The sequence below is a fragment of the Hyperoodon ampullatus genome (genome assembly GCF_949752795.1).
Source record: "Hyperoodon ampullatus genome assembly, chromosome: 11".
NCBI lineage: Eukaryota > Metazoa > Chordata > Mammalia > Artiodactyla > Ziphiidae > Hyperoodon > Hyperoodon ampullatus.
Window position 1 is genome coordinate 33,443,823 of NC_136924.1, and position 12,392 is coordinate 33,456,214.

At 37.8% G+C, this 12,392-nt stretch overlaps 1 protein-coding gene across 23 annotated transcripts in view; it reads right to left on the minus strand.

The window, feature by feature from the left end:
• Positions 1-12,392, minus strand: part of RBFOX2 (RNA binding fox-1 homolog 2) — a gene marked incomplete at its 5' end in the record, with an annotated part of 259,263 nt that overhangs the window by 190,951 nt on the left and 55,920 nt on the right. For 13 of the 23 annotated variants that reach the window (XM_079715794.1, XM_079715791.1, XM_079715786.1 and 10 more), the window contains one exon: positions 7,012-7,053. The exons of the other annotated variants lie outside the window; for them this stretch is intronic. In XM_079715794.1, coding sequence (XP_079571920.1) covers positions 7,012-7,053 — 42 coding nt within the window. Of the gene's footprint in view, positions 1-7,011; positions 7,054-12,392 lie in introns of those variants that run through there. 23 annotated transcript variants of the gene reach the window in all.

Below are 12,392 nucleotides of genomic sequence, written 5' to 3' on the forward strand. Positions count from 1 at the left end.
TTTTGCTTTGTATCCTTTCACTGTTATAAATCATAGCCATGAGTATGTCTATACAATGAATTCTGTAAATCCTAGAAAATCATTGGAGTTGGGGTAGTCTTGGGGACGCCGCCCCAATACAGCTTATGACATGCCAAGTATTTTATTAAATGCAGAGGATACAAAGATGAATAGGGCCTTTGCCCTCAAGGAATTTTACAGTCTATTTAAATTTCCCTTCTTTCACTTCTCTGATCTTCACTTCTTAGTCTGTTTGCCACTTAAAATAGATTAGATACATCTCCCTAAGCTAAATTTCATTCTTGGCGCTGAAATGATGCTAAATATTTAATAAGTCCATCAAGCAAAATCTGAGATACAAAGCTCTAATAAACTCGAAGGCTGCACATATTTTCTCTTTACTTTCCCCATCATATTGTGTTCCTCATTAAAAATAAATTGACCAACTCTTGTACACTGCTGGTAGAAATATAAAATGGTGCGGCTACTAAAGAAAACAGTCTGGCGGTTCCTCAAAAAGTTAAATATCGAACTACCGCACGGCCCAGCAATTCCACTGCTAGGTATATTCCCCAAGGAATTAAAAACAAGTACTCATGTAAGTACATGTATACACTATGCAAAATAGCTGAGATGTGGAAATAACACAAATGTCCATCAATGAACGAATAAATAAATAATTGTATACACATACAAAGGAACATTATTCAGCTTTAAAAAGGAACAAAGTGCTGATACATGCTACAACATGAATGAACCTTGAAAACATGATGGTACATGAAAAAAGCCAGACACAAAAGGTCTCATATTGTATAATTCCATTTATATGAAATACCAAGAATACGTAAATTCATAGAGGCAGAAAGCAGATGGAAGGAAGGGGAAATGGAGGATGACTGCTTAATGGAGGGTGACTGCTTAATAGGTATGGGGTGATAAAAATTTTTGGAACTAGATAGGGGTAGTGTCTGCACAATACTGTGAATGTACTAAATACCACCAAATTGTTCACTTCTAAAAGACTAATTATATGTTATGTGAATTTCATCTCAATAAAAACATTTTTTGAAAAGCAATGCAGTATACAATATGGTGATAATGATGTTATTTGAATGGGTATTTGTAGCTTGAAATAAAATCATCAGTGACTACAACAGATACGGATTCAAAAAAGTGCCACATCTCAGTATATACCCTGGAAAACTACTTGAAGACTCAGTGGTTCTAAGCAATGATACAGATACTGATGCCGTAGAGTATGTATAAATTTTCTTCCCAAAACCACAGAAAATAAAATGTTTCTAAATTATTATATAAGACTTTGAATAGGCATGTATGCATAAATAAAATCAGTATTTTAAAGACATTTGCCTATTTCATCAACATCCCTAAAAATTTATATATTTAGGTTGGCTTGTCCTTTCAGTGGAAAACAACTTAAAGCCTTATATACAGAGTTTCCTCATATTCAGGCATTTATAGCACATATACATAACTTTTTTCCCCTTAAGTCTAAAAGGATGTTTCCCAAAATGTTTAGTGATTATGTCTTGGTGTTGAGTTTGGGTTTATAGAGTGACATACTTTTTTTTTTTCTTTTGCCTATCTGTATTTTCTAATTTTTCAACAACGAATACAAATTGTTTTCACTTAACCATCAAAAATTAGGAATAATAACAGTAACTTCTCAAGGCTGCTGTGAAGATTAAATGAGAAAATACACATAAAGCCCTTAAAACTGTATTCAGGGTATTATAAGTATGCAACAAATATGAGGTAATAGGGGTATTATTATGTTTCTGTTTTTGTAAATATTTTTCAGAACACATATCTTTCATTACCTCTGGCAAAAGCATTCACCTTAATCCAGGCCTGGGTCATCTGAGTCAAGCCTAAATAACTGAATAATAGCTTCTTAGCTGGTCCAGCAGTCTCCATCCACCTCTTCCCAGTTTTCTTACCAGGCCAGGGTAATTCATCGAACACCACTCATATCACTCCCATGCTAATGGCTCTCCACTGTTTACATGATCAAATTCCAAACACTCTAAACCTGGCCTCACCTGGTCATTCCCTTTTTCTCCCCATTTATTTATTCCTTCAACAAATATTTACTGAAGGACATTCATGTGTCTGGCACTATGGCAGAAATAGAAAGACAAATAAGTTACTGATTCTTTTCTTAAGGAACTCATAGTCTAGTAAGAGAGACAGGCATGTAAATAAGCACAACATGAATCATGCAATAAAATGTAAATGTAAGGTCCAGAGGGAACAAGTGTACAAAGTTGATAATGGAGTGAGAAAGGCATGAAGAAATTACAAACACGGGGAGTCATGGGAGGCAAGATCTGGATGGGGTTTGAAGGATGACTGCAAATAGCTAATTTCCAGATCTAAACTTTACTCAATTTGCTTCACACCTTAGGGCGTTCTCCCACATCAACTCAACTTTAGTAAAACCTAGCAAAGTGCTACCTGCCTTCACAATGCAATTCTTGTAACTCTGGCTCAGTGTATTTTCAAACTGAGTCAAGACCCATTCATGACTGATTTAATTTAAGAGATCTCAACCATTATTAAAAAATAAAAATGAGAGCAGCAGCTCTCAAACTTTCGGGTCTTAGAATCCCTTTACCCTCTTAAAAATTACTAGAGATCCCAAAGAACTTTTGTTTATGGGAGTTAATAAGGATTAGTATTTATCTATTAGAAACTGAAACTGCGTAATTTTTTAAATATTTGTTAATTCACCTTAAAATACCAATAATAAGCTATTATGCTAACATAAAACATTTTATGAAAATTAACTATATTTTATAAAACAAAAAATTTAGTGAGAACAGTGCCATTGTCTTACATTTTGTTTTTGCAAATATCTTTCACATCCCACTTAACAGAAGACGGCTAAGATATCTGCTTCTGCATTCAATCTGTTGTGATATGTTATTTCGGTGAAAGTATATGAAGAAAATCTGGCCTTCCACAAATATGTATTTGGAAAAAGTAGGAGTACTTTAATAGTCTTTTCACATATCTATGGATATTCTTCCTTAATATTATACCAAAACTTGAAAAGTAACAGTTCCTTAAAAGTTAGTTGCAATGTGACATCTGAAACCATATCAATTAATTTTTTTCATAAAACCCACTGGCCTGTCCTGCATTTTGAAGGAATTTTCACCCATCATGATTACGTAACATCTTGCATTGTTTGTTTATAAAATACTGGTTCACTAAGTTATAAACATCTTCTCAATATTGACACATTTCGTTATAAAATATCAATGAAACTGACTTTTTTCACCCCTCCTTTAAGTGCAAGGGTGTGGTGGTAAAAAAAGATAATGACTACCAGTACAGTTTGGTGCCGGTGCCTTGATTCACTCTAGGACGACCCATCACTGCTTACACAACACCAGTGCAAATGTCAACATAGTAGGAAAGGCAAAAAACATCTTAATGTTATGGAAAGAGTTTTGACCTTGAAGACCCCCCTAAAGGGTTCTTGGGTACCTTTGTGGGCGGGGGAAGTGAGGTCCATAGACCACACTTTAAGAATCACTATACTGGACTACAACAGAATTTTTAAACAGAAAGAAAGAATCAAGTACCTCACGTTTAGTAAGGGTAAAAATTATTCCATGAAACGTGTTTTGGTCACATATATACAGATAAACATCTAACTATACACTAGGTTGTCATGTAAAATGGATCTCTTATCATGGGTCATAGTCAAAATCCCATGGTCAAACAACCCTTGTATTGTGATATTCAGTTGAAACTGCTGTTTCACTGAACTACAGACTTAAAAAAAAAAAAAAAAAAAACCTCTTTATTAGCCTCAGAGTATAAAGGAAATATATCCCAAAAGGATAATTCTGCAACATTCCAAAAATCCCTCTGAGACAGGCTAACATGTTAACCCTTTAGCCATAAAGGTCAATATAGACAAAATAAATTTTACTTTAACTGGCATATATTTGCTATTTCAATTCAGCTTTTAAAACAGTCTCATCACTCACATTGCTATTCAACATGATTTCAAACAAGCTCTGTTGCTATTAGCTGAGTGACTTAGGGCAAGTTACTCAACCTCTCTGATCTATTCCTATACCTTGCAGAGATGTTAAGATTATGCATAATATATACAAAGCACCTAAGAGTGTACCCACCCTATAGAGGAAAGCTATTATTAAAACAATTTTTATTATATGCTTTGAGTTCACAATCCTGCCTTACCCCTCAGTCCCCTAAGATTTGTATGGCTGAGGGACAACGGGCCTTTCTATCTCCTACCCCTGCTGTTGCTTCCAATGCCCTACTTGCTACGATTGCCAATCCTCTGACCTAAACTCTCTGCCATCTACTTCTGGTGTCCCCAGAGCAAGTCCCTGAACTTCCCCTTATCATATTAATTCCCTGGTCAGAAAAAAGATAATGCTCATTACAATTCAAGGCTCTTCTGATAAATGCCATGTTAATTCTTGCTTGCAACTAGTCTAAAAGACTTTAAATGAAATCATATGAATTCATTGTGGGTTTTTCTTTTAAACAGCCATTTTTTAAAAATACAAATTAATTTTCTAAAACATATGGTCAACTTACTAAGAATTCATGAAAGGGCTGCCTCTATCAGATCTCATCACACCTTAATTCCTATACCAGCTCCACTATTCAACTCCTATAGTTCTTCTAGCCCTCTTAGATAGTCTCCATTAAGTAAAAGGCACTTAACAGAAAAAAGTGGCAAAGAAAACTATACGTATGGTTTTCTGTAGTACAATGAGATGCTCGAGATAGCTGAAAGAAGGGCAGGAGGCAAGGAAACTACCCAGAGAGAATGGTGTTGGGTCTCGACTGGTGGCCCTTTCTGAGGGAACAGAACTACTACACAGATCATCACTGAGAGGGGGAAGGGGGCGGGGGAGGGGGGAGGCACTAATGTGTGCAGACACTGCAATGTGCTAGATACTTTATGCACATTATTGCATGGTCTAGGTATTATTTCCATCATCAGGTGAGGACACTGAGACTCAGAGAGGTTGAATGACTAGATCAAGGCCAAACAACTAGTAAGTGGTAGAGGCAGAGGCACAATTATAACTCTCTTCTTTCCGTTAAATGGTACACAGTGAGTTAGTCCAGAAAAGCACTTATCCCTAGGCTAAGCAACAGGGAAGGGAAGTGCAGGCTCATCTACACACTGGCTTAGCCTGACTGTTTCTCTTCTACCAATGGGAATAACTAAGAGATAATCCATCTTTAACCCGTAGTTATCACCCAATTACTCCCACTGGTAGAAGAAAAGCAGTGTTCCTTAAACTTTAACATGCATACAGGTCACTGCAGGGTATCTTGTTAAAAATGCAGATTCTGATTCATTGGGTCTGGGGTGGCACCTGAGATTCTGCATTTCTAATAAGATTTCAGGAAACGATGACACTTCTAGTGCTTGGGCCATACTCAAAACAGATTACACACAGCAGTTCCCAAACCTGGCTGTTCATCATAATCATCTGGGAATCACTTAAAAATTATAGATTCCTAGGCCCCTCCCTCCTGGACATTCAGGGTGTCTGAAACCTTCTACCTCATAATTCTGTAATTCAAAGAAATGTATAATTAATTATTAATGACAATAGCCAAAGGAAACACTGATTGAGAACATACCAAATGTCTAAGTGTTTTCTGTATTAGTTTACTTTCCCTCAGCACCACACTGTAAGGTTGGTACTTACAGCACTATCATCCCCATTTTAGACACGAGGAAACCAATGCACCAAGAGACTGCTACTCGTCCAAGGTCAGTCACTGAGCAGCAGAACAGGGGTGCACACTTGAATCAATCTGGTTCCTCAGTCTGTGCCCTCAGACACACCACAAAATGTTGCTTCCATCACCCAGTGGTAATGTCACTGATTTTAACAGACACAGTTGAACAAATAAGTCCAAATGGGTCACCTCAGAAGACTGTGCCCTGAGAAGGCTATGCTCTTATTCCTCGGATGCTGCCACCATTCATGCAGCCACTGCTAAACTACATAATCTAGGAGCTCTTGATCTGAAAATGAAAATGCCTTCAGAACCTAAACCTATGACTTTAAATATCTTTAACTGGGACAAAAGCTCATCATTTGAACACAGATTTGATTTTTTTGACAACCCCAAGTCAGGAAAAGGCAATTCAAAGAAATCCAGTGTCTGGTCAAGCTAGGTATTCTTTTTAAATAAAAAATGTGATGTTAGATATTAAAAATGTTTTCGTCATCACTCATCTCTGAAGCTGATTCCAAAGGAGAGTTCTTTATGTTTTGCGCAGTGGCTGTATCACCAGAGTCAAAGTGACTATTTTGAAGGACAATACTCATCTGGATGCACAGACTCTGTTGTATTTGTTTTTAAAAATATTAGCCCCTCACTCATTCCAAAAGAAACACATTTGCCCTTCACTATCAGTACGGACACGCACGCATATGTTCAGAACAACTGTCCTGAACCATGCAGTTCTCCTTTCTGCTGCAAAAGCAATGGCTTTGATTTTCTTCCAGATTTTTTAAAATAAAAGTGTGCTTTATTTATACACACCCATCCGTAGAAAAATAAACATAATAATCAGGCATTAATAAAGCATTTAACTGCATGCAGCACCATAAAAGGCATCCTACAAAGGCAACTATATATCCAAAATAGGTGCACAAATACCCTCACGTACAGAGGATAAAGGCACACACAAATACTACAGGGACTGTAACTCTAAAGAGGTATTATATTTCTACATCTAGATTAGCTCCTTTGTTAAATGAATATATCCTTTTCAACAAAGAAAATATTCTGCAAATTCAGAATGATTTACAGATTTTTAAAAAGCAGGCATTAACGCAGATCAGCACGATTCCACACAACCAACCTCTGTGCTTGAACTGGACTCCCCACACCTTACTGAAGCCACAATTCCCCTGCACAAACTCCCATCCACCACCCCCCACGCACACCCAACTCCCCACCAACCTCACAGGGGTTCCTGGGCTGGTCCATGGAATCTGATGACATCACTCTCTCTTCCTTCCTGGAATTCTAAACCCTGCTGCTCTCCCCTTGCACACAGCTACCATCTCTATGGCAACCTCACCTCCTCCTGCTTCCCTATTGGCTTCATGGAGCAGGATACACAAAAAGGTTTTCCGTTCTCCCCTTACCACCCGCCCCCAAAAAATGATGCTTTCAACAGGAACCTGAGCTAAATTTAGCTACTTGGGATTCAGAGTCCTATGACTAAGAAAACAGAGAAACGTCCTCCTTCCTACATTCCACCCTCCTCTCAACCCCACCCCAAAGTGGCTGCTTCACCTCCTTCTCTCTGGCCCCCAACCCAAAGCAGTATCTGCTGAGCATTAAAAACATCTGACTGTCCCACATATAAGGCTTGCACACAGAAAACTCTCACACCCTCCTCTCCTCCCAATAAGAAAAAAAAAAAAGAACAAAAATAAAAGTACGCACTGGTCAAAAAACCAGTTAGGACATGTTATGGGCTGAGCATCAGTCTTCTGCTGTTTCTTTCCATCCCAAGCCAAGGATTGGAAACTCCACGCCTAAAGGCAGAATTCCTAAGTCTCCAACCACTCAGAAGACTGGATTCCCTCGCTATTTGCTTGATATTGTTTCCTCCAGCAGAGGAAAAAAAGGAGGAGGAAAACGGGAGAGAAGTGAAGTTGAAAGACTGCACACTTCAGTGACCAAACATCCTAAGCCTAGAACCACAAATCCTGGGTCGAATTTTCTATCCCAGAGACTGACCTGCTATGTAAACTAGAGCAAGTTCTGACATCCCTCATCTCAAAAGCAGCTCCCACACAGGGATGTTATAAGAATTACTGACAAAATTAATGTAAAGTAGTTTAAGTCCCCGGGCCAAAGGGACTGAATATAGAGTAAGTTGACATCATTAGTAGTGAAATTCCTGTGGATATTAACAGAAATCAATAATCCACAGAGGAAGAACATGAACTTCTAGAAAATTATCCCTCCATACTCATTAGATACGGCACAATGTATGCATATTTTCTTGAACCACAGATAGTTCCCCCAAAGGTGTCTACTTCTAGTAAAATCCAGCTAATTTTTGACTAGTTCTCAATTTTGGAGCTGGCCCTATCTTTTCTTTGCTTAGTCCTAACTCTAATTTTGAAACTGCTACTCATTCTCCCTAAATGACTCAATATGGACCAGGGTTTCATTTTCCAGCTTGGCTGCCCATTTCTAGGGAAATAATTTTTTGTCAGAGCCATATTTGATAGCTGAACACTGAATCAACCCAGTGGCTAGTCATATATGACTCTAAAGGACAAAGCATCAATTGTAACCAAGTAGGAAAGGCTCCAAGCAGGTCAGAGCCTTACAGTATTAAAGGGGGTGGATTAAAATAAGACACACCCAGGAAAACTGTATTTTGGGTTTGCAGGGCAGAGACTCAGCTCCAGGGCACCAACTCTCCAGTGAAAAAAATAGACATGAAAGGAAAATAATTTCGTACGATAAATAGTCATTTGCCCCAAACAGAATTTAAACAATCTGGAACATTCAGCAGAGTCAAAATGCCCCACTAGTTAACATACAGGCATCCAGACTAAGCTTCGGAACTGCTATAGAACACAGCAAAGGATGCAGTATTTGCTAATAAACAACTGAAATTCACATGGGGGGGGGTCAGTCAGGGGGAGGAGGAACACAGCATGATTAGCCCATCTCTGAGATTTGTACTTCCTTATTTCACTCCATGTGGACTCATAACAAGCCATTTCTTGTGTGAAACCTTTACTGTGTACACCACTGATCAGATGGTTCCACAGGCTAACTATGATGAACACTCTTCTAAAAGTTCTCCTCAATATTCTTAAACAAACAGAAGGTCAGTTACCTTATTCCACAATGGGAAGACTGAAGCACAGTTTCCAAGATTGCCCATCCAATCAATTATGGAGCTTGCTTACATTAGTTATCATTATGATATCTATCAAGAATGGTCTGGACTAAGTGCACTACTGCAAATAAAGCTCTATTTATCTACTCCTTTCATTCAAACACACATTAAGTGTACTTACTGTGTGCCAGGGGTTTTATATGGGTTGTCATTAATTCTCAAAAATAAAACCAAAAAACTGCAACTTGCGTATGTTCTTACCTCTCTTTGCAAACAGAGAAACAACAGTTCCAGAGATACCAATGTGATCACGGTTATATAATTTTTTATTTAATTTTTTTAAAAGCTAAGATTCTAACCCAGATGTGTTTGGACTCCAAAGCCTGTGTTTTTTCTGCTTGGCCTCCCATTTACAGACAGTTGGGGTTGGAAAGAAATAGAAATCACTTTGTATCTGTGATTTCTTATGTCATCAATAAAATACAGGTTGCGGGACTTCCCTGGTGGTCCAGTGGTCAAGAATCCGGCTTCCAATGCAGGGGATGTGGGTTCGATTCCTGGTCGGGGAACTAAGATCCCACGTGCCCCAGGGCTACTAAGCCCGTGTGCAGCAACTACTGAGCCCACGTGCTCTGGAGCCTGCACGCCACAACTAGAGAGCCCGCATGCCACAACGAAGAGCCCGCGCAGCCAAAAAAAATTTTTAAATAAATAAAATAAAATACAGATTACTTGACATCAAAGTCATACTTTTTAGGTATACTAAAAACAGTTTTAAACGCTGAGCAGGCACTCAATACTTATTAATTTATTATCCTAATCCTATTAGTCTAAACTTCTGGAAAAATGGCAATGATTCTACTCAGATCTTTTAAAATTAAAATTGGCTTGAGAAATTACATGCTGAAGTGAAATGATAAAACTTCAGATAACATATTCTGGAATTAAATTTTATAATATTTGAGATGAACAAAATTATCACTGTCAAAATGCCTACACTGTCCCAGTCATAAGGTCCTAATGCCTACACAGTTTCATCTGCTGATTTTAATCCATAAACCCTGTGCAGTCAAAATCTGTACATTAGATTTATGATTTCAAATTCTGCATACAGAATGAGAGCATTTCAAAGTATTTCTCCAGAGATTCTACTAATATTAAATCAGCTATTAGAGGACCATGCTAAAGAGGCCAAGGGCTCATGTCTGATACCCATGTGAACCAGTAAGCATCCCTCTTGCCTACTGCCACAATATGCCCCCTGCTGTAAATACATTCCTGGGTTTACTGAGAAATTAACACAAAGTATCACTTCTGAAAAAAGTTAAAATATATCTACTAATATCAACTCTTATCATTGACTTTTAATCCATAGAAAATAGTTATTGTTTTTCAGAAAATATGCCAAATCATTCATACTCTCTTTCAATATTTATTGAACACCTACCACATGCCAGTTGGTAAATCTCAAAAGGCTAGCACTGGAGAACAAATAAACACAGTTATGTGTAGTATGTGATATGGCAGAGTATGCAGGTAGAGTGAGAAGACACAAGAGGAATGGCTACATCTCAAAGGTATCGTGGAGAATGAGCTCCAGGAGTTTACTGAGGTAAATGAGGCAGGTAAGGGCTTTCCAGGGAGAGAGAACGAAGATTTACGAAGGTACGGTCAGAAAACAACATGGCAATCTTAAGATGACTTTCAAGAATTTTACTAAGGCCAGACTGAGAATTGAGAGATATGACCAGTTGAGAGAAGTCAAGGCCACATGATTTTCTACCTCATCCAGGTTAGGTTTTCCTAAACTGCCTTGCTTTGAGTTAGATTTCCATAGAGTAAGGGGGAAAATTTTTTTAATATCATGTGAAGAGTTCCTCTCTTTATAGTTTCCATGATAAGAATAAACGTCAATAAAAAGCCTCTCCGCAACAAAAGAAACTACCAACAAAATGAAAAGTCAACCTACTGAATGGGAGAAGATATTTCCAAATCATATATCTGATAAGGGGTTAATATCCAAAATACATAAAGAACCCATACAACTCAATAGCAAAACAACAAAAAACCTGATTATAAAATGAGCAGGGGATCTGAATAGACATTTTCCAAAGAAGACCTGCAGATGGCCAACAGGTACATGAAAAGGTGCTCAACATCACTAATCATCAGGGAAATGCAAGTCAAGAGCACAATGAGATGTCACCTCACACCTGCTAGAATGGCTATTATCAAAAAGACAAAAAATAACAAGTGTTGGTGAGGATGTGGAGGAAAGGGACCCCTTGTGCACTGTTGGTGGGAATGTAAACTGGTGAAGCCACTATGGAAAACAGTATGGAGGTTCCTCAAAAAGTAAAAATAGAACTGCCATACGATCCAGCAATTCCACTTCTGGGTATTTATCTGAAGGAAACAAAAGCACTATACTAATTCGAAAAGATACCTGCATGCCCATGTTCATTGCAGTGTTATTTACAACAGCCAAGGCATGGAAACAACCTAAGTAACCACTGATGGATGAATGGATAAAGAAAATGTGGTATATATATACAATGGAATATTATTCGGCCATAAAAAGAAGGAAATCCTGCCATCTGCAACAACACAGATGGACCTTGAGGGCATTAGGCTAAGTGAAATAAGTCAGAGAGAGAAAGATAAATACTGTAAGATCTCACTTATATGAGGAATATTAAAAACAACAACAACAAACAAAGAAACAAACAAAAAAAAACCCAAACCCTAACAGAGAACAGATTGGTGGTGGCCAGAGGTAGGGATTGGGGTGGGGTAATGGGTGAAGGTGGTCAAAAGGTACAAACTTCCAGTTATAAAATAAATAAGACATGGGGGTGTAATGGACAGCACGGTGACTACAGTTAATAATAGTGTACCATATATTTGAAAGTTGCTAAGAGAGTAGATCTTAAAAATTCTTACCACAAGAAAAAAACTCTGTAACTGTGTGTGGTGATGGATGTTAACTAGACATATTATGGTGATCATCTGCAATATATACATATATTGAATCATGCTGTACACCTAAAACTAATGTAATGTTGTATTTCAATTATATCTTAATTTTATAAAAAGAATAAAGGTCAAAAGGAGGGGCATTCTTCTGAAAATGAAGCCTTTAGTGATGGAGAACATTTAATGAAGAGGTTCTTCTATCTGCAGAGCAAACCCCAAATTTGCTGCTCAGTGAGGGAGAGTGAAAGTTTCCTTATTCTTCTCAGAGAGCTGGTTTAAAAAGTGATCAATGGAGTTTTTTTTATCACTTTTCCTTTCCAATGGCTGTCTGAAACTCTTAGTGTGTTGAATACTTGACAAGCAAATTTACATGAAGAAGAGAAGCATCTTCATGCCCATACGACATCTCTAATATATAAACACATAAATGTATATGCACACCCACATCCTACCAGCTTTGACAGGCAAAGGATTAGTATATGCATCAGAGGAA